The 23,130-nt window shown below is 46.4% G+C and overlaps 1 protein-coding gene across 1 annotated transcript in view; it reads right to left on the bottom strand.

Annotated features, from left to right (window-relative positions):
• Nucleotides 1-14,013: 14,013 nt before the first annotated feature.
• The window catches only part of LOC125916254 (synaptic vesicle membrane protein VAT-1 homolog-like), an 86,745-nt gene continuing 77,628 nt past the window's right edge, over nucleotides 14,014-23,130 (bottom strand). Inside the window, exons 7-8 of the mRNA XM_049622386.1 lie at nucleotides 20,390-20,473; nucleotides 14,014-16,606 (exon numbers count right to left, since the gene is read on the bottom strand). Coding sequence (XP_049478343.1) covers nucleotides 16,508-16,606; nucleotides 20,390-20,473 — 183 coding nt within the window. The 3' untranslated portion in view covers nucleotides 14,014-16,507. The remainder of the gene's footprint in view (nucleotides 16,607-20,389; nucleotides 20,474-23,130) is intronic.

The raw sequence follows: 23,130 nt of genomic DNA, 5'->3' as shown, positions 1-23,130 counted from the left end.
AAGAACTGCACATTCACCCCTGCCCTTCAGAGCCAGGTGTGGAAAGGGCCTCAGGATTGAAGCGATCCCGGACTAAGCCTCAGAGCTCATGCCCATTGCAGGAGGGGCCGGGCGCCTAAGTGGGGTTTTTCAAAATGCACCAGAATCACCTGGGGCTGGTGTGTATAGAAATGCCGATTCCTGGGAATCACCAGACTGCGAATCGGATTCCCCGGAAGTGCTTTAGTCTGGCCGGCAACCAGCTGCACGTGATTCCCACGTACATCCCAAGTGTGAGAACCACTCCGTTGGGCTATCTCAGGAACCTTTCTGGGGCTCCCATGGGCCCTCTCATGGGTCCAGAGATGCTCCAGTCACCTCCAGCTTCACACACATGCTCACACACCGACAACACACACACACACACACACACACACACACACACACACACACAGGTTGTTTTATGGTTTCTTTTTTTCTGGATGATATGCACGATGATGCATGGTCATTGTACAAATCTATGGATTATAAAAGCAAATAACACAGGAAACAGAAATCCTCTGTAATGTTGTAGATCAGAAAGACCTACGATGTTAGTAGTTGGTATATCACTGCTTTCAATCTTGACCCCTCCACTATTTAGGTATAAAAATAAAGCAGGTTTTTTTCCCCCCTGACAAGCTTCATAGAAGCAAATATGATGCCTACCCCTAAAGAGAGACTTTCAAAGATGTGTAACAGAAATCTATGATGCAGGTTATCACGTTAGCGGATGTTCCTGAAAAATGCTCCAGAGTCCAAGTTCAAGGACATCTTCTTGGGACAAGATTTTCTGCTGTATAATGAGGCTTAAAGTTTGTGACATATATATTTGCCCTTGTGCTCTTTCGAGATTTCCTTCCTTTACTAAGGCTGAGGTTGCCTTGCTATGCCCATGAGTTGATGGTGTTTGAGCCCTTCCTTCAGCCAAGTGCTGAACTAAGTGCTTTATGTACATAATCTCATTTAATTCTCCTGGCAACTCAGTGGCCAGCAGCCATTAGTATCCTCCTTCTATGTATAAGGAATGTGATTACGGGGCACCTGGGTGGCTTAGTCGGTTAAACATCCGACTTCTGCTCAGGTCGTGATCTCACAGTTCGTGAGTTCGAGCCCCGCGTCGGGCTCTGTGCTGACAGCTCAGAGCCTGGAGCCTGTTTCAGATTCTGTGTCTCCCCCCTCTCTGCCCCTCCCCCACTTCTGCTCTGTCTCCCTGTGTCTCAAAAATAAATAAACATTTTTTAAAGATTTGTTTAAAATAAAGAAGGAATATGATTACAATTACATGAGGTGATCACAGGACTGGCCTGAGGGCCCACAGGTAGTGAAGTTGTGACAGGGCCAGGATTTCTGAAATTGAAGTAGCTTGTCTTTGCAGCCACACTCTTGGTCGCTACATTAATGGGGCCATCCAACTGTTTTCATTGCTTGCCCAAGAGAACCTTCTTAGGCATTTGCTCTTTGTCTTAAGGAAGAACCAACTGTGATTTGCTCATTCTCTAGGATTTCCCATTTAATTCTCTCAACAATGGTGCAAGATGGGTGCTCTTATTCGAGTTTTGCAGAAAAGGAACCGGTAGCTGGAGAGCGAGACAGGTACAGTTCTAAGCAATGATTCCTCTGAACCCTCCCCCTGTGATGCCCTCCCCCCTAGTAGCCACACCTTCGTATAATCTCCTGTCCTTGAATGTGGGCAGATCTTGTGATTCCCTTTCAATTAATGCAGCAAACGACAAAGGTGAAGGGATTTTGCGGATGTGATTGGGGTCCTTGAGCAGTTGATTTTGAGCTAATAGGAAGATGACCCTGTGTGGGCCTGGCTGAATCAGGTGAGTCTATAAAAGAGGGTCCAGGCCTTCCATCGAGCTAGAAATACTGTTCTCCTGGTCTTGAAGAAATACGCTGTCATGTGAGAGGGCGTATGAACATGTAAGTGTGGTAAAGGACCCTGGGATCCAGAGAGAGGACAGCCTGCTGATGACCTTGATTACACCCCTGTGAGGCCTACGCAAAGTCATGTCCAGAATCCTGTTCCATGAGAACGATGAAATAATAAATGTGTATTGTTTTGAGCCCCTAAATTTATAGTGATTTTTTAATGCAGATTGGTCTTCCCTGCCTTATACACCAGACCCAGTACCGCAGGTTCAGCCCACAGGTGCTCCTTAGTTCCAAATGACAATTGCCTGTGGGATTCTTCGGTATCTTTCTGGAATTCATACGCTACCACCCTCCCACCCCTAAAAAGTTCGGAAATGATTGGTCATGTGGATTTTTCTGGAAGACCCCAGAAGATCTAGGTCCCACTGGTGTCGTTGAGCCCTGTGGCCCGATAGTTAAGCCACACGCCTTCTAAGCCAGAGGTGGTGGGTTTGGTCTCAGCCATATTTATGGTTTCCACCCTCAGCAAATAAAAATACAACCTGGGTGCCCAGTTGCACTTGTATTCCAGGTCAACGACAAGTAATATTTTAGTATAAGTCTATCGTATGCCATATTTGGGACATACTTATGCTAAAAAGTTATTCGTGCCTGAAATTCAGTGTTAAGTGGGCATCCTGTATTTCAGCCGGCCGCCCACCAGCAAGGTGCCCCTTTTATTTCCCGAGAGGCAGCACAGCTTAGTGGCTGATGAGGGTCTAGCCCATGGACTCTGGCGGTAGGCTCGGATGTGAATCCTGGCACCACGCAGCTGGCTGTGGAATCAGAGTGAGTTATTTCACATCTCCTTGCCTCGGTTTCTTCATCTGCAAAATGAGTGCATATAGCGAGAGGAGTAAGTGAAATAATCCATGAAGAGTGCTTTTCGGGGGCTTGCCTTGGTGAGCGATCCATAAATATTAGTGGGGACGGTGCTGGGAATCCCTAAGGGTGTTCCCAGCACCAGAGCAAAATACTCGGTGGGCAGGGCCGTGGTTTCCATCCCGGCACTCTTTGGTACCAATGAAATGGAGCCCTTTCAGAGTACTGGGATCACTTTGGGGGACCGTTTGGGGATGGCGTTTCAATTTGGGGACTGCAGATGCTCGGCAGCGAGTGATAAGCTACAGAAGTGGCTGACAGATGGTTTCTCTCTCCATCTGAGTTTCCTAGTGTGGAGGAAACAAAACTTCTGTCGATGATTCATTGTTGAAGCCAGCTTTAGCCAGCATTTAAATAGAAACGGCTGGCTGTAGAAAACATCGTCACCACCCAGAAGTGAGATCCGTTTCAGAACTGTGGTGCGCAAAGTGCATTTCTTGGAGACGAAACCAGGGTATTCAATTATATACACTGGCATGTCTTCGTGTCTTCACAAGAAAGTCAGGCTGTCCTGGCCGCCCGCCTCCGTCTCTTCCAGCCTTGAGAGCATTTTTCCCTCAAGCTGGATGTTCACACCGTTGGGCCACATACATTAAGAGCAGTGCCCTTTCAATCTTGATTATGGTGGCAAGGAGACAGTTTTCATTTGAGGTTGGCATGGATGTCTTTTAAAATCTTTCCAAAACTGGCTGATCTCTTTTTTATCAATAAAAAACTGACCTCAAGCCCAGAGACTCCCACAGGCAATAGTTGTTACCTAGACTCTAATAATGTTTTATTATATTAGTTTTTTTAGTATTCTTGTGGTAACTCAAAAAAAAAATTTTTTTTTACTATTTTTTAGAGAGAGAGCATGAGTGAGCAGGGGAGAGTGGCAGAGGGAGAGAGAGAGAATTTTTTTATATATATTTTAATTCTTTTAAATGTTTATTCATTTTTGAGAGAGAGAGAAACAGAGCATGAGCCGGGGAGGGGCACAGAGAGAGGGAGACACAGAATCGGAAGCAGGCTCCAGGCCCTGAGCCGTCAGCACAGAGCCCGCTGTGGGGCTCAACCCCACAAAGGGCCAGATCATGACCTGGGCAGAAGTCAGATGCTTGACCGACTGAGCCACCCAGGCGCCCTGAGAGAGAATATTTTTAATGTTTGTTTGTTTGTTTGTTTGTTTGTTTGTTTTTGAGAGAGAGAGAGAGAGAGACAGAGTGTGAGTGCAGGAGGGGCAGAGAGAGAGAGAGAGAGAGAGAGAGACAGAGGGTGAGTGCAGGAGGGGCAGAGAGAGAGAGAGAGAGAGACAGAGCGTGAGTGCAGCAGGGGCAGAGACAGACAGACAGACAGACAGACAGAATCTGAAGCCGGCTCCAGGCTCTGAGCTGTCGGCACAGAGCTCGACACGGGGCTCGAACTCACAAACTGCGAGATCATGGCCTAGGCCGAAGTCAGAGGCTTCACTGACTGAGCCACCCGGGCGCCCCCAATCTAGCCATTTTTAAAGAGTACACTCCCATTTTTGTTTCTGTTTGTTATTTGCTTTTTAAGATGTTCTTCAGTTTGGATTTGTCTGGCATTCCCTCATGAATAAATCCAGTGATGCATATTCTGGCAGGAATATGACAGAAGTGATATTGTGCCCTTCTCGGGAAGCAAATGATGTCGGTTTGTCCGTATTGATGATATTACCTTTGATCACTTGGTTAAGGCATTGCCTGTCAGATTTCTCAACTGTAAAGTTATCATTTTTTACTTTGTAATTAATATGTAATTTGTGGGCAGGTATTTTGAGACTAGATGAATAACCTGATTTTATCAAACTTTCACCAATTAGTTGATTTTATAACACTTCTTTTGTATTAATTAGCATTCAACTGTAGTAATTTTTTATTGGTGGACACATAGATTTTTCAACGTTATTCATGGTTTATAATCCATTACTATCATTATTTATGTTGATGTGCAAACTACCCCATATTTGGGCCTTGGGGGGTCCCTAACCTGCCTTCGTTATATTAATGTTTACGATTACTTTCTTTTCATGGCAAGTAATACAGATTTTCCGTTTATAGTAGCAATAGAATTTTTAAAAATTTATATGCTTAAAAGTGAGTCTATTTAGGGGCGCCTGGGTGGCTCAGTCGGTTAAGCATCCGACTTTGGCTCAGGTCACGATCTCACGGTCTGTGAGTTGAAGCCCCGCATCGGGCTCTGTGCTGACAGCTCAGAGCCTGGAGCCCGTTTTGGATTCTGTGTCTCCCTGTCTCTCTGCCCCTCCCCTGTTCATGTTCTGTCTCTCTCTGTCTGAAAAATAAATAAATGTTAAAAAAAAAAAGTGAGTCTATTTAAAGAACAATATTGATATACTTAATTATATCATATTAATGATACAATTATATGTAATATATGGATATATATAAAATATTAAGAAAAATATTAATGATGCTTTGGGTCCAGGTATGACACAATTCACAAAAATGTTGGTATGCAACATTTGAGAAATACTGCTCTCGTATTATGCATAGGTTGGCTCTGTTTTTTTGTATTTCAAATATTTGACCATTGTGTCCCAATTAAGAACTTGCCGTGTTTCCAAAGTGCTTGTATTCTGGCAGGCACACTTTGTCTCTTACGCTCCCTCTTTTACTTGATGTGCCATAACAATCCTTCGCCAGGCTTTATGTCCTGACTTTCCTTTGGGAAATCGAGAATGTGGCCAGGAAGATGAACTATCCCTGTCACAATCTTACCAAGTTATTCGAGGCCCAGTTCAAAGACCCTCTTTTAATTGGGTAAGGTTCTTTAGTGGATTGTAATAAAAATCAGGTCTGGCTTGCTTAAACTATATATATGGGATCGCCTACAGAATGCAAGACAAGTCTCAAGATCTAGGCTTGGGGAAAATAGAAACATGGCGGCTTTGGGGATCTGGGTAGTAGGGAGTCATGGGAGGCTCTTTAGGGTCCCGCCACCAGGGTGATGCGCTCCATTCGCTTTCCTGTGTTTGCATCTCTTCCTAAACTTCAAATTACTAGAACATCCATTTGGCTTTCCCTGGGTCATGAGTTCCATTTGGCTAGAGGAGGGAAGGGCACCTTGATTTACCAGACCCCTGAAACAACATACAAGGTGGCGTCATTCCCCGCGGGAAAAATCAGGGGCAATTGACAAAACGCGTCACAATTACAAGTGCTTATTATGTACCAGGCACTCACTTATACATTTAACATCTATTGACTCATTTAATATACACCCTAACCCGATAACATTTTAATGTTGTCATTCCCCCTTTACAGAGGAGACAACGAAGCAAGAGATTAAACACAGAATTTGTTTAGGGTCATACAGCTGGTAACCAGATGAGTCAGGAGTCAAACCTAGTACATATACCTTTAGAGCCCCTGCTTTCTGACCACTGAGCTGTGAGTAGGGTGCAGTCAATTCTTGGCAGGAAAAGACTTTGAGTGTCCATCCACTTCCCCTCCACGGAGACTGTCTTATCCACTGCACAAATGCCACCTCTCCCAATTTTGCACCCTGGAGCCCTATGCATCTCTCCCTTTTATGCTGCTAGCCTTCTCTGGTTGATTGGGTCCCTGTCTCACTGTGTCTTCTCAACAGTGGGCTTTATGCCAGCAGTGGCCAGGCTGTATTTACCTCTGAATCCTATACAGTACATAAAACAGGTCCATGCACATAGCAAAAGCTTAATAAATATCTGTAGACTGGAATTGAGTCTCCTTGATAATATTTACCTTAGTAGAGATAGATAGATAGGTAGATAGATAGATAACTAGATAGATTAGAGAGAGAGAGATAAGGACAGATTGCTCCTGATTGAGAATGGGAGCTTTTGATATCCTCTTAATTCATCTAGTTAAATACTGGGTTCAATTTGATGGTGGGCTGACTTCCTATCTTGCTAGTTGATTAATCTCAAAGGGTCATTGGGACATCCAGACTTCTGCCCCCAAACAAAGACACTTGTCAGACCATCTCTCAATGTCGGCAGTCCACTGAGCATTAGCTTGGGCTCAGTAAATAGGGATTTATGCTTGTTTTTGCAAAGGATGAAGAGATCACATGTATTGCGATATGTGCATTGGACTGATTCCCTGCTTCTCAGCACAGCTTTTTAATTTATCAGGCTGCTGGGCCTCCTCCTGCTGGCCTTGGATAGAATTCTCCAGAGTCAGAAAAAACAGCAATAATTTCTTCTTGCTCCCTGGGCAGGTTTTTGAAAAACTGAGAAGGGCTGGCTTCAGAAGTCATTTTAACTGACACTGGCTTGGCTTCTGGATAATTTTTTCCAACATGTTAAGTGGTATTGTGCGTTTTCAGTGACTTGGGCATTAGAGAATGCTTTGCTTGATTGCTGGGCCCAAATTCTGGAAACTCAGTTGCTATGTGTAATGTTGGGCATTTTACTTAACTTTTGGGCTTAACTTGGTCATCAGTAAAAGGGGAATCGTATCACTTACTTTATAAGGTTGTTGTAAGTACTTGGCAAGTTAATACGTCAAAAATGCTATTTTCCCCACAGTAGCCCCCAAGATAAGGATTTGTCCCCAAGATAAGCCCCCAAGATAAAGGACAGGTCATTTATTTAGGTCATGTTGGGGCACCTGGGTGGCTCAGTCGGTTAAGCATCAGACTCTTGATTTGGGCTCGGATTGTCATCTCACAGTTCATGAGATCAAGCCCCACATCAGGCTCTGTGCTGACAGCGTGGTGCCTGCTTGGGATTCTCTCTCTCCTTCTCTCTTCCCCTTCCCTCTTGGTGCTCGTTCTCTCTCTTTTAAAATAAATAAATAATCATTTTTAAAAAATAGAAGGTGTTGTCAAGAAGCAGGAGTTGGGGAGTGAGGAGAATGAGATCAGGAAGGAAACACAGCAGTATTCTTAGCAATGCCCTATAAGGGTGTGCTAATGAGTAAGTTACCACTGTGGGCAATTTAGGTTTGACCCCACCAGGGACCTTAGAGATTCTGTGGGGAACATGCCCCAGAAATGATGACACCAAAGGGGAATCTGGGCATTTATCCACTGGCTCCCCTCCTCCATGGTGGAAGTGCCCACCCCCCGGCGGGTGTTAGCCCCTCCCCACCATAGTAATTGTGGGTTACCTTAGTGCACTTGTGCCCTATGGCCCTGGAGTTCACCTGCAGGCCCAGAGGAAGACAGACTAGTCCAAGTGCTTGAAGTGAGATGCTGTCAGCACGCCAGGAACCGTCCACAGCTGCAGGTGAACTCTGGTGCACCAAGACGATATGTCCTGGGGCATCAGTGGTGACTGCCACGGGGACCTAAAACAGTATCTGGTGCCCCGGTATTTCATATTCCGTAGCCGTGGTGGACACCGTTTTAACCGCCCGGCTTCCCTCCCTGTGGGGATCTATCCCTCCGTCGCTTGACTTGCTTCTGGTAGAGCTGTCGATCAGGTTGCCACTCCCACCATGAGCAGGCTTGGGGGTGGGCACATGATCCGGGCTGGCCAATCAGGATGGCCATCCCTCGGCCATTTCCGTGATTGGTTTAGGATGGACATGTGACCCAAGCTGGATGAATCAGAGCCTTCCTGAGAGCACCTTGAATCCCAGCCGAGTTAGTGGAGGGGAAGGGCCTCTTCCTTGTCGGGAGTCGGGGTGGGGGGAACGATCGCCTTGCCTGGAGGACGTGAAGGTGCACCTGCTGGCCTCCCATCTTTCCCAGCCGATTAAACACGGGCAGGCCACCTAACCTCTCTGGAATGTATGGTCCCTATCTGAAAGCAGGACTGATGCCTCCTTTCCAAGGAACCGTTTTGATTCAATGAGGGTGTGTGTAAAATGCCTGGCAAACAGCAAATCCTCGGTAAATGTTAGTTTTGTTTTGGTGGTTTGCCTTGATTTGATTTCACTCTATGGAGATCTCTGAACGCTAAGCTGGGACGGTTTTATGAAAATGATTCCCATTTTTTATGCGCGTGTTTGTGAGCCTGCCATGTGGGTCCTACATTAGTTCTGACTCTGGGCTCTGATGGGTGGTGATTTCCTGTCTGGGGACCTCCCATGGACGAGTGTCCCGCAGTCCTCAGGAAAAGCCTGCATCCCCAGCCCCTCTTGGTCTTCCCACTCCTGGAAGAAAGATGTGTTCTTGCTTTCCCACTCATGCCAGATTAGTAGCTACCTTAATTCATGATCAAACAGACTATGGATCGCCCTTGGGGGACAAACCAGAGAACTACTGTATCAATATGCCCCCGTCCCAACCTGTTCTGCCTCCAGAACTGGACCAAGTATAATGGTGAAGTTTATTTGGGCAAGATATTCCATGGTCCTCTCTTACATGAGAACATTCTCCAACAATCCCTTGATTAAGCCCTGTGCTTTTAGTACAAAATGCAGAACCCTTGAAGGGACATTTGTGGATTTCCATAATCCAGTCTTGTTAATCTTTTGTCTCTCTCCCGGTGCATGCAATAGCGAAATGGACCATTCTGTGAACCTACCCTGTGCTTCCCCACGGATGTGCCCGAAGGTAGTTAGTTACTTGTTCTGGAAAGCTCTCCTTACCTGCTCCTGATGGACATTATTCATCAATAATGGCACTTTTGGGGCGCCTGGGTGACTCTGTTGGTCGAGCATCCAACTCTTGATTTCAGGTCAGATCATGATCCCAGGGTCATGAGATTAAGTCCAACATTGCACTCCATGCTGAGTATGGAGCCTGCTTAAGATTCTCTCTCTCTCTCTCTCTCTCTCTCTCTCTGCCCCCTCCCCTGCTTGCACACAAGCACACTCTCTCTCTCTCAAATTAAAAAAAAAAAAGCACTCTTTACCACTGCCCACATAATCTCTCAGTGCCAAGGCAGGCTTTACGAATCAACTGCCATTTGCATAAGAGATATAATTTGTTTGTTATCGCATCATTAAATTGTAAGCTCTTGGATGACAGAGGCTATGTATTTCTTATTTTTCCTAAGACACTAAAAATAGTGTGTTGGGAACATGCTGGGTATCTGATTAATGTCTGTTGAATGAACAAAAAACCTTGTTTGAAAGCATTTACCATCTGGCTTCCAGACTGGAACTTGTGGGTCGTGGTTTCAATCTGGTTACACATACATGGTTAAATTTGATCTTCGTAACAATTCTGGGCCATAGACAATATGATTATCCCCATTTGAGTAGGGGGAAGCTCAAATGCCAAGCCATTTGCCCAGATTTGATCCCTGATTTGCAAGACTCCAAGGCTTATGCTCTTAATCACTGACATGCGGGTGCATATGCTTGTGATGTGTTGAGGCTTCGGTTGTTCCTGAGTCAGTTGCTGTTTAGGTACCAATTTGAATAACTCAGGGGACGTCTTTACCAGCATCTTTGCTTGGCTGGTTATAGGAGCTCTGCTCATTCTGCTCAAGGCAGAGAATGCAAAAACACTTACGTCTTCGACAATCCAGGCTGCTATAACCAAGTATCTTGGACTGGGAGGCTTCTAAACAACAGAAATGTGTTTTGTACAGTCTGGAGGCTGGAAGTCTGAAGTCGGAATCAGTGTGCTAGCGTGTTCAAGGTCCTGGGAGAGCCTTTTTCTGGTTGCAGACTGCCAGTATCTTTATATCCACACACAATGGAGAGAGAAAGAGAGAGCAACTCTCTTGGGACTCTCATTGGGGCAGTAACCTCATTCATGAGGGCTCCACCCTTGTGACCCTACCTAATCCTGATTACCTCCTGAAATCCCACCTCCCAATACCATCACACGGGACAGAGGGAGAGTTACCGCATGAAATTTGGAGTGACACCCACATTCAACCCGTGACTGAATTTCTTTCCCCACAAATACATCTAGAAGTGAAGTATTGAGATCTACATATTCTCTAGTGTTAAAAAACAAAACAAAACGAAACAAAGGAAGCTATTGAGTCTTTCCCAAACATCCCATTCTTCCCTGCGTTAGCAAATGGGAGTAGGGAAAAGAAGCCAAGGTTGATCGTGCTTATTCTGTGCCAGGCACTACGCTGTGTGTGTTGCGTGCATTATTCTCCTGAACACCCATTCATCTTAAAGACTTCACCCAAGCATCACTTCCCGGGGGTACCCTTTCCTTGATGTCCTCTCTGTCACAGAGTTGACCCTTCTCTACTTTGTGCTCCCACTTGGCCCCTAACGTGGCCTCTCTGAAGCTGTGTGGCATATACCGGTGTCCATTTCTGCTCATTCTCTAGACCCGCCTGTCTAAAATGGAAGTTGCTAGACACAGGTGCTCCTGAACCTTTGCAGTGTGTCCAGTCCACACTGAGATGTTCTGCATTAAAATACACACCAGACTTTGAAGCCTTAGTATGAAAAGTGGAACATAAAAAATCTCGTTAATAGTCTTTATGCTGACGGTATGTCGAAATGACAACATTCTGTATTTGGGGTCACATGAAATATTAAAATTAAATTTTTTTTTTTTTACGTTTGTACTGTGACTGTTAGAAAATGTAACCTTGTATGGGGCTCATCTTCATATTTTTCCTAGATAGCACAGTTTCAGACTGAATTTCTTGAGGAAAGGTTTGTGTCTTATTTTCTTTCTATTACTAGGACCAGAACAGGCTCGTGCACCCAGTAAGCGTTCACTAAAAACCTGTTGAACAAACGTGTGTCTTCATTTAACATGGAGTCCCAGGTCTTCTGGTCCCAGTGATGGGACCTGAAATTTGGCAGAAAGACCCCAATGAACTAACTCATCACAGTGGAGGTTGCGGAAAGGGGAGCATTTTGGCTGTCTCCTCTCAGTAGAAGCCATATTCTTCAAGTCAAAAGACCAATTAACAAAACACAAAACAAAACAGAAGGGATGCTGTGAGCTAATGGGACAGCCAGAATGGGGGAGTAGTTAGTAAGCCTGGAATATGGTTGATGGAAAACCTCAAAAACTTCCCCCTCTGACTTCAGAAGAAAGAGCAAATTCCCTGGAACAGTACCAGCAGGAGCTGTGGGAACTTCCCTGGTCCATATCCCCTCGCTGCTTCCATGTATCCTAATGGCTTCCTGTGGCTGTCCATCTGACAGCATTGTCTGGCCACAGCCACATGGGTGGTTCACACAAGGGCAAGGTCAAGAGCGTCGGGGAATCAACACGCGGGTGGAAATAGCCCTCTACAATGATGCGTGGAAACTGATGGAGAAATGGGACAACTTGCTCACTTTTCAAATGGGACAACTGGGGGACCTGTTCACCTCTCCCACAGCGGTAACCTGCTTATCAACATACCCTGAACTGGCTTCTTCCCTTTCCTGTTTTATATTCCCCTCCCCTCTCCTCGCCAAAGCTGTCCTTCTTGGGATCGTTGTTTCAGTGTCTGATTCTGGAGGACCCGAACCAGGGCAGCGGCAGTCGAGGTGCTTGATGTCTAACTGAGACCCACACTTTGACCCATCTCATATCCCTCTTCCCGCTGAACCCCGCCTTTACTCTTGGTAATCACCTCCGTGCCCCAACTTTCATGCCACACCACCACACATCTTCGTTCCTTTCCACAGAAATCCAAGATTATCGAGCGGCATCCAAGACCTCCAAACCCGGTACCAACTTCCCATCATGCCATTCTCCTGCTCCACTCCATCCCCATGTGTGTATTTCAGCTACACTCTTCTCTCTACTCCTCAATATGCCCTCAAAAGTCCTTACCTCTTTGCTTCTACACACATTTCCCCACGCCCCCAAACGGCTTTTGAAAGGTTTACCTCCATTACCACCCAAACCTCATTCACGACGCTGAAAGGAATTTTGTTTCCGGCCGCTTGACCTCTTCCCCATTCTCAGAGTTGTAAGTGAAGATGTGGGTTTTAGTTTAGATTCCAGTTTTTGTTGCTGGAACTGTGTTTAAATGTGACAGTGCACCAACACTGGCTAAGTGAGACCACGAGATTTATACGGAGTACATGAACATTAAGTAGGAATATATGAGAAAATTCTTCGTGGAGGCACTTTGAGAGAATTTTACTGACAAGGCAAGTAACTTTCTACTTTGTAAATTCAGGTTTAGGTATGTGGCATTTTATTGACATGGAGCTTAGCTCTGTTTTTTTGGCTTCCTGCTGAGAACACCTTAAACATACTAAAGCCTCCCTAATCATGAATTCCTCTTTCATGAAATCTTAGCCTTGGGGATTTAATTTGTGTATCTCTTTGGTAACCTTGAGGATATTGGATCATGAAAATGAAAGTGGTTGAGATGTGTGAGTTTTAAAATCAGTACTTGAGGGGTGGTTCAGTCGGTTGAGCATCCGACTTCAGCTCAGGTCACGATCTCATGGTTCGTGAGTTCGAGCCCCACATCAGGCTCTGTGCTGACAGCTCAGTGCCTGGAGCCTGTTTTGGATTCTGTGTCTCCCTCTCTCCCTGCCCCTCCCCTGCTTGCACTTTGTCTCTCTGTCTCTCTCAAAAAATGAGTAAAAACATTACTTTTTCTAAAAAAAAATCACTAATTCACTGAATATTTCATTGGAGGACCAGAAAAAAAAAAAATGCTTCTTGATATGCATAGTATTTGCTGCAAAGCAAAACAAATTTACAAGCATGTTCTTGAAATCAGAGGAAACAGAATACCTGAAGAGTTTCTGGGGAACAAAGGCTGGTAATTTGAAATGCATCTTATCTCACCCTTATTTAAGCCAGAAGCATGATAGGGTGGTTAAAAGCATGGATTCTAGCTTGGATTGAAATCCTGGCCCCACAACTTACTAGCTGTGTGATCTTGGGCAAATGCAAAATCTTAATCTTCACTTTTGTCACCTATGGAATGGGTGTAATGATAAACCCTACCTCTCCGGGCCCTTGGGGGTTATTATATATGTTATTTAATTATGATTTTTATCTATACAGCTTTCTTAACAGCATATAGTAGGTGCCTTATAAATGCCATTATAATTATTGCCATTATTATTATACGATGTCTTGGACAGTTCTTTTCTTTAGTGGTTTTACTTTCTTGCTTGAGGGAACTTGAATGTTTTTTCTTTAAAAAAAAGCCTTTAGCTCGTCTTATTTTGACTCCTGTTTTCTCTCTACAGTCTTTAGTTTCTCATTTGAAGATTCTTCTGTCACATATTTTTTTTTTCTTTTTTAGTCACCCACTCCTTACATTTTAATAGTGGCGATGTTTTCCCAATAGCCATGGATGTGGGGTCACTGACGCCAGGCTAGGTTATGCTATGCTGAATACTTTATTTATATATTTTATGTAAACATAATTTGCTTTGTAGGCACAATGTAACAAAAGCTCTAAAGCCACAAATACATTAGACAATGTTTCAGTTCACTCCAACCAAGTTTAGATGACAGAGAAGCCTTCACAGTTCCTTTAAGGCAAACTGAGACTTTCTTTACATTTCCTTCAGAAAACCAATCACGTGACAGGAAGAAGGTGCTTAAAAAACGAGGGTGCATTAAAGGGTTAATTTTGGTATTTATCCTGTTCTTCAGGGCACAACCTGACCTTGATAGTGAGACTCTAGTTTTCCCTTCTCACTCTGTATTCCGAGGAGGCAAAAGGGTTTCTTCTTTAACCAACGGCCATAATTTGACTGTATTAATCTTGCTAGTTGAAAAACAGATTTGGGGAAGCATGATTTTTTTTTTTTTTAAATGCCTCTCCTCTGGACAGAACAAAGGCCGATGGTGGGATTCTGCGAAGAGAGTTCTCGCCCCCCTCGCAGAGGACAGCCCTGATGTGGCCGGTGGCTCTTTGTTACCCCAGCCCTAAAAAATGCCATTTCTGTCCAGCTCACCAGGAATGTCACTTGGGTGGTTCTCCTTAAAACCTCATTGTCAGCTTGGTTATGGGAGAAACATGACCAATAATACAGCATTTTGCGAAAGTTTTGGGGGTGGGGAGATAAACCTCCACATGATCTTTCTACATGGCCCAGAAATGAAACACCGGTGAGTCTTGGGGTATGAACAGAAGATGTCAGCGTCTTCTGAGATACCGTCACCTCCCTGCTCATCAGATGGCGGCACCCTTTTTTGCCTTCATATTTTACAAGTACATTCACAACGAGGAGAAACTCCCTTCAGATAAATATTTGGCATAAATAAGTCATCATCACAAGCTTGGGGTAGGAAAAAAAAAGAATGTGATTAATGAGGTGACATTTGTTACAAAAGGACTTTGGAAATGAAAAGGTAGTTGCTGGAATGCATTCATTCCCATCATTTGGGGAAAGAGTTGGGTCGACCCTAAGGCTCACTGGTGGAGAGGTGGGGCAAGGTGGGAGCCCTCCAAGGTCTTCCAGAAAGCAAAGTGACTTGGGGGGGGGTTGCTAATCTTGTGGGCTCCATGTGTCTCCAGCTTGGTTTGTGAATGAAGGAGTCACCCTTTGAGCCAGAAGGAGTAGGAGCAGTGAATGAGGAGCCCCCTTGTGGAGACACTGAGACTCTTCCTCATCCGTCAAGGGAAAGGTTCGCCTCAAGGCATGTCAAGTATGGTGGGGCTGGGTGTGGGGTTTCCTAGGAGTTTAGGAGCTGGAAAATCGGACAAGGGTGTGCAATCAAGTAGTTTGGTCCCCGATTACCAAAAAGCAGGGGCCCTACAAAGAGTCTGCACCGTAATTTTATATTTCAGAGGAGAGGAACTGCACTTTTGGGATCAGATACTGAACGTCAACCGTCTGTATCGCTAGAGTTTGTTACATGTCGGAACATGCTTTGGCAAGAAAAGAGACACTCACTGATTTTCTTTTTCCCCAAATATGGTCTACAAGGGAGGTCTTCCCCGGGGGAATCCTTGGTAAAGGTAGCTGCTCACTACCAGGAAATGGAAATAGCAAAATCGGTAATGCCCGTGGCAGGTGTGCAAATGTAGGCAGATCTCGGTAATGACCTCTGAAACAGTCCCACACGTGGTGAGTTTTCTTACAATTGAAATAAAATGTACATGGTGGGGGAGGGGAGGATTTTGCTCATGAGACATGGTTTCAGAGGAGAAGTCTCTGTGGCTGGTCCTCAAACTCATGCTGTTGACCCATCCTCTATCCTGAAAACTCCACGTCTGTTTTCCTGTGTTGATGGTTAAGAACCAGTGAAGGGATCAAGCATCAGAGGCTGAGAGGAGAGTGGTTCAACCTCTGGATCATTAAACAACTCACTGCATGTAAGGAAGTTGCCTCTTGAACGGGGAGAGGGAAAAGACTGTTTGGAGACATCCTAAATGTATGGGCTCATAAAAACACCTCCCGGCCTACCCTCTTTCTGCCAGCCACATTGGCAAGCGCTCTTGTCAGAATCATGGGTGGCTGGAGGCAAAAAGTGTCACTGGCCTGAAGCTTCCCAGGATCTGGACACTGCTCTTAAGATAACACCCTTCAGTCGAAACTTGTCTTTGCCCACGTCTGGTCTTGTAGGCACTGGGCCTGAGGGCTTGTATTAATTTGCAAGGCTGTTCTAAGAACTGTCAAGAAGGACCCAAAGATGGATGGTTGTGAAGGAGGGGAGAGGGGAGAGAGTAATACACAGGTGGGGGAGGGACTTAATACTGCGTGGGATGGGATTGGCACTTAATTTCAAAAACAACAGCGATCAACAGCTTTTTAGCTCAGCTGACTGCAGACAAACACAACACACAGTGGGCTACAGCATTTGTTCACTGGGGCACAGAAGGACTTTCTCCACCGGCTCCTCTTGTTCCAAATCATCCTCCGTGTTCTCCTGCCAGGGTCCTGGGTTACTGGATGAAGGGCATCCGCTCCTTGTTCTCGCTGTCGCCCTCGTGGTCCTCCTCCTCTTCCCCCGCCTCGCTGGTCTCTGTGCTGTCGTTGGCCATCTGCAATTCAACACAGGGCGTTTTAGAAGGTCTGCGATGTCTCCTCCCTTCCTGGAGCATCTGAGGAAGCCCCTTGGGAAGGCCTCCTTCGAGGGCTAAGAGTTAGGGTTGTTTCCTTCCCCAGGAGGGCAGTGTGGTGCCAGCTGTTTTAGGGTGGGGCCCCTGACGTAAGGATCTGAGTGCAAGGATTGGGAATTTGGGAGATGATTCCAAGGAAGCGCTGGTAGGGAGGAAGGAGACGAGACAGAAAAGGCAAGGGAACTGGTATGGAATGTGTTAATAAGTAGGCTCCTGATGTGGGCAACTGGGGCTCAGTCCTCTTGGGGACCACTGGGAGACAGTGAGGGGTATGCCCCTCACAGGTGTCCCGCATATGCGGCGGGGGGAGGAAGCCAAGGAATGGCCAAGGTGGGTATCTCCCTGGCCTCTCTGGCCAGTTCTGTACGTGCTGGCCACACATGCTTCTGGGGCTGGAGGCTCTCAGTCAGAGGGGCCAGGTGCTGGGGGATGCCCTTAGGCACTGAGAGCGTCCACTGCACGGACTGGCCGGGGTTGAAATCCTGGTGCTGTCACTCCCTAAGAAGCCAGAACAACCATACTAACAAATGTGCATTCGTGTCCTTTATTGTCTACACAGAATGCCGTGTCCACAAATGTGGACTTTGGTTCTAGCTAGCTAGCCATCATCACCAGTCCCTGGTGTGGTTTTTATCCCTCTCTGAGCCTCCCTTTTGTGGATGGTTACAACGGGAATAAACCCACCTGCCTTACAAGGCTATCATGAGGACCAAGTGAAACAAAGTAACATGATGTATTTGAAGCGTCCAGCAACGGGCCGAGTGCATGACGGATGCTCAAGACATCCTAGTCCTGTCCATCAGCAGCCCCCTTAGCGAACTGGGCCTCAGATTTCCACTCCTAAGCCCCAGTCGACGTCATTTGCCCTGAAGCCCAGATCTCCTAAACCCGAGTCTTTGCCTATGCCCACCACTCATTCTTTCAAACAGGAATTGGGCCCATGGTCCTCGGGCCTCCCCGCGTTGCCTGTCCTGGAGCTGGATTGCCCTCTTGGCCGCAGGCAGTGTCTTCTTCCTGCAATGCCAGCCCGCCACTCCCTCCCCTAACTGGTGCCTACTTTGCTTTCAGCGCTCAGCCCGCTTCCTCAAGGAAGCCTTCCCAGACTACCCTAACTGGAACGGTCCCCCCTCCATGACCAGCTCTTCTTTGTAGCACAGATCAGCAGTGTCCCATCTGGACGGATGGCCTCTTGACTGCCGTCCACCTGCCCCGCCACGGGAAGCGCAGACACCGTGGAAGATGACCAGGTCTCCTCTTGTCTTCCTGTGTTATCCTTTGCAACTAGCACAGTGCCTGGCACGCAGGAGCGTAGAGTAGAAACTCTGAGAATAGCGAGTGAATAATCGTGAGAGCTCTGGGGGCGCCTGGGTGGCTCCGTCAGTTAAGCATCCAGCTTCATCTACGGTCATGATCTCGCTGTTCGTGAGTTCGAGCCCCGTGTCGGGCTCTGTCTCTCTCTCTCTCTCAAAAACAAATAAACATCAACAAAAATAATCACGAGAGCTCTGCCTTCTTAGTATGTACCCCAAATTCACCAGTGTGCCAGGGGACTCAGGCACATTACCCCTTTCCATCTTCTCAAAAAGAAGCAGCAGAAACAGTAACTACTGCCCCCTGTGCAAGGTGGGCAGGCTCTGTTTTCCCGCAGCGCGCAGGGACACCCAGAGGTGATGTGCCCGGGGCAGTGGCAGGGCGGCAGAGGTCGGCAGGCTTCAGAGAAGGCTGCCACTGTTCTCAGGGGCGCCGGTCAGGCCGGGGCCAGAGCTGCGCCCCGACGCCGTGGGGTCTGGAGGAAGCAGCCCGGTCTCTGCTGTGACCCTGGGACCCGTCCTCAGGTGAGCTCAGCTCCGCCCTGGCTCAGCCTCATTGAGGGAAGGCCCTGAATGAGGCCCTGAAGTCTCCTGAAGGCAGGAGAGCCTTCACTCTTGGCAGGCACTTCGTAGGCACTCCTGCAAAGGCACTTCCAGAGCGCTGCCCGAGCCCCTCGTAGCCCCAATAGTTCCTGGAGGAGGGGGAGTACCGTGCACTGTACTCAGCGAGGCAGATTCAGGGCCCTCGGCTTGGCCTGAGCTCTGAAAGTGGCCCTTCTAATAGAAGAAGGCCCCTCTGTAGGCCCCTCACTGCCCCCACCCCCAACAGCTGCCCAGTGGGAAATGATGCGTTCCCGAGGGGCCTTGACCCCGTGCCATTTCCTTTCGTTAGGCGCTTGCCGTAGAAAAGATTGCGCCGGACCCGTCTTGGCTCTCACGATGCCCTCTGTTTAGCCTGACTACACGCTCCTCCTCCTTCAGGTCTCGTCTCCATCCAGGCAGGCCGTGGCCTTCTCCCCACAGAGGCCTTCCAAACACCACAGATCTGAGTCGGCCACTCACCACATCTCTTTGTTTCTTTCGGTCCTAAGGTAGAAGCCCTCCTGGGATTCAGGAACCAGCACCATGGCAGGTCCTGAGGTCTCATCCTCAAAGTTGGGCTTTTCAGCCCAACTGGTGAGAATCCCCTGTGGTCAAACAGACCTTCCTGTTTTACCCAAGGGCCCAGCGGGACCTCCTGTGTAACAGTCACAGGCAGGAAGCTGATGTCAACTATCTTGCTTAAAACAAACTGTCCAGGATGGCTCTAGATCCCCTCAACTGATGGGGTAAAACAGACCTGGTCATGTGTCTTAAGAACAACAGAAGTGCACAGAAGACCCGAGAGCCCAGCCCTCGCCTCCTCCCTAGCCTCAACCCCTCATCTGCCTTCAGATACTTGCTGTCACACCCCTAGAACTTCATAAGCACTTAACATACGATGTCCCTATACTTATTGGTCATTTGCACTTTGTGAAATGCCCTCTCATGAAATCACCCTTCATTGAGTGAAATGACCATCCTTCCCGAACTACATTATGGTTACAAAAGCCAAGGTACACTTAAAAAAAAAAAAAATACACACTAAAACATGCAAAGATTTTAGTTCTTTTTTCTTTTATAAATGCCCGATGCAGGTTCAAGACGCAACGGGTGAGAAAGCTAAGAAACAAAAAACCCCAGGTATTTTCGCTGTTAATCCTTTCCCAGAACTTAGTATGCATGGGACAATGCCTTATGTGTATCACTCTAATTGACTTGTGAGACCTTCGTTTGCAGACAGGGCTACTGAAGATAGACAGGCGGGATAATCGCCCAGGGTCACACACAGGAGAGGAGAGCCAGGCTCTGAATCCACGCAGTCTGATGGTGCTCTGTGTGTCGTCGGCACACTACATCGCCCCCTCCCACCACCGGTGGCCCCAGCAAGCAGGTTGGGGAGTGACTTTGACACGCTTCACTCCTGGAGGGATCCCTGGGCGTAAGGGTACCCTCAGGAGGCATCTCGGAGGCAGGTGGCATCCTTCTGTTGAGAATGTGCGTGACTCTATTAGATTTTACCAGGAATTCCTCTCACCTGTGGCAACCAGGAGGCAGCACCTGTGATAGGCAGGTTATCCCTATCTTTCCTGACTGTCCTTAAATTGCTCTTGAAATGCTCGCACTGAAGCATTTCCTTTCCTTCTCAACACGCATCCCAGCGGTATGACTAATCGCCCATTTGCATGGTTGTTTGATTACACAGGTCTCCTCCGCGAGCCAGAGAGCCGCCTGTATTTCCCTCTCCCCCACCTGTGCCTGCGTCTGATAGACCCTGCCGTGCTGAACTGAACGGATCCCTCTGCGTTTGACTCACCAGTGGAGTCGGGGTCTTCTCTACATCCAGAATTAACTTGCCGATGTTTCCTCGGTCGTGGATCCGCTGCATGGCCTCCTTCACCTGAGCCAGGAGAAAAACGGAAGCGCTGATTGGGTGAGAAGTTGCCCAGGTGGAAAAGCCAAACCAGCCGCCGCCCACGTGGGGGCGCTGTGGTTCAAGGTTAGCAGCCAAGCCAGAGATGCTTTGGGACCCTGGGTGGAAATAAATTCTGATTGTGTCGCTCAGGAACTCTGAGCTTGTGCAAGCAACTTGGTCCTCTGGGTCTAAGAAATGAAAGTGATAGTCCTTGTAATAAGACGACGAAATTTTCTTTAAAAGGTGGGGGGGGGGGAGTTGGTGGGGAGGAGGGTACCGTGAGGTTCCAAGAAAGACATCAGTCAGAGTAAATTCTGACCGGTAAAATTATTTTTCTCAGAGTCACTTGTGCCCTGCTTACCAAAGTGTTCTATAACTCTGATTCGTAGTTTAACTAAAATGATCCATTGCCCAAGCTAAACTATATTCAGGAAAATTCCCTTAGGTTACTCCTGGTTATTGCGTGGAAATTTTGTTTCTACGTAAGTAGAGTTTTCTCCAGAACTAGTATTCTGCCCGGAGAAGAGGACCTAGTTTTCCTTTCAAATGATACGGGCTTACTTAAAAAGCAAGCGTGGCCCTGATCTGATTTATGCTTTGAGCATTTCACTCTCTGACTGTGCGGAAAATGGGCTGTAGGGGGCGCTGGTGAGGATTAAATGAGATAAGCAAAGGGCAACCATGCCCAGTGCTTGGCATGAATAGGCCCTCCACATTTCTTAGTGAAATCTAAATGGAAAGACAACATCTCTTGATTTAAAAAAAAAAATTACAAGAGATCTGGCCTAAATATTTTTTTCCTGAAGTCTCAGATTTTTAAATATTTTTGTTCACTCATTCAAGTCCACAAGTATTCATGAAATGTCCTTATAGGCTACATGGCATAGTTTGTTTGTTTGTTAGTTTTTGTTTTTGTTTTTAGTTTAAAGTAAGCTGAGATGTCTGTCTTTGAGGAAACCTGTCTTCCCATTTGGATAAAAACTTGAACCATTAAAATGTGTATACTCTAATTGCTTTTCTGGGACTTAGCCTAAAGACATAATTCAAATTGTAGGGGAAAAAACTTACCACACAAAAGATACTCAATCACAGCATTGCTTTTAACGGTAAAACACTTGCAGCCACTTCTGTATCACAGAGTAAAGGAATGGTTAAGTAAACCGAGACTCTTAGATTTATCTACAGAATGGAAATACTATGTTGCTATTAAGCTGCTAATTACAAGGAAAGTACAGCAGGGTCAAATGCCTTTGTAATGGTGCTAAATGAGAAAATCGAGACGAATATTTTTATTTACATCCCCATAAAAGCGTGGACATCCTAAAATAATCAGAAAGGGGTTCAGACACATGATAAAACATTAGGAGAAATGAGTGCCTTTTAACTCCAAACATTGTTATTTGGCAATATGTTATCAAAGCAGTATGTAATGTAAGTTAAATGCATATTTAAACGTAGTCTTTGGAAAACCTAGTATCGGTTAGAATCAGCCCTTTTATAGACTGGTAGTGTCATATGATTAAATTTCCTGACCCTGATACACATGCCAGTAGATTTCTTTTATTTCTGTGGTGAACACTGCTTTTCAAAATGCTGTCATGTCTGGTCATCACGACTATATACCGAGAATGTTTAAATACCGTGGCAGACAACCTCCAGAATGGTTCCCAACCTTCCTTTCCCCCTGACACACACCCTTTCTCCCTCGAATGTGGGCCAAACCTGCTGACTTGCTTCTGACTGTTGGAAAACAGCAATAGTGATGGGATGTCACCTCCAAGATTAGGTTATAAAAGACTGATTTCTGTCTTGTCGTCTCTTCCTCTGACTCTTCGTGCCTTCTTGCTCTGGTGACACAAGCTGCCCTGTTGTAAGCTGCCCTAGGGAGAGGCTCACACGGCAGGGAACTGAGGCAGACCTCCCACCGACAACCGCTGACGAACTGATACCCTCGGTCCAAAAGCCCACGGGAAACTAGCTCCTGTCAACAACCAATGAGAGAGCTCAGAAGCAGATCCTTCTGGAGTTAAGCCTAGAAATGAGAACGCAGCCCTGGCTGACACCTTGGGAGACCCTGAGCCCAAGGACCTAGCTAAACCCTGCCCAGGTTCCTCACCCACGTAAAGTGAGATCACAAATATTGTTTTAAGCCAATAAGTTCTGGGGACATTTTGTTATGCAGCAATAGATAACTAACATTCTTTCCTTTCATACATAGTTCTTGTAAGATATATGTCATACCCATTTTACAGCTAAGTACCTTGATGCTCAACGATCAAAGCAATCTGTCCAAAGACTATGTGGCTATCAGTGACAGAACTGTGGTTCAAACTCAGGTTTGTCAGACTTCAAAACTGATGCTTCCTCCCCCTGCGCCCCGCCCCCGTTCCACCCAGACTATGTTGTTTCATTTGATTCTCAAAGGCAGAGGAAGGTGGTAGGTAACATCTCACATAATGATTTCCCAGAATTCAGTTGTTTATTACCCTGACAAGCCATTAAGCACCTGGAAACTCCTTGGAGATTCGGAAGAATTTTTGTGCCATTTCTCCAGTAAGATAGAGCCCAGGGACACTGAAAAGCTGTTTTCTTTCCAGTTAAAGCTTATTGTGATACTAGAAAAAAGCCCCCCGAAGGGCTGG

The sequence above is a fragment of the Panthera uncia genome, assembly GCF_023721935.1.
Source record: "Panthera uncia isolate 11264 chromosome E2 unlocalized genomic scaffold, Puncia_PCG_1.0 HiC_scaffold_20, whole genome shotgun sequence".
Classification (NCBI taxonomy): domain Eukaryota; kingdom Metazoa; phylum Chordata; class Mammalia; order Carnivora; family Felidae; genus Panthera; species Panthera uncia.
Note: the sequence above shows the minus strand (reverse complement) of the source record. Positions and strands in the feature narration are given on the sequence as shown.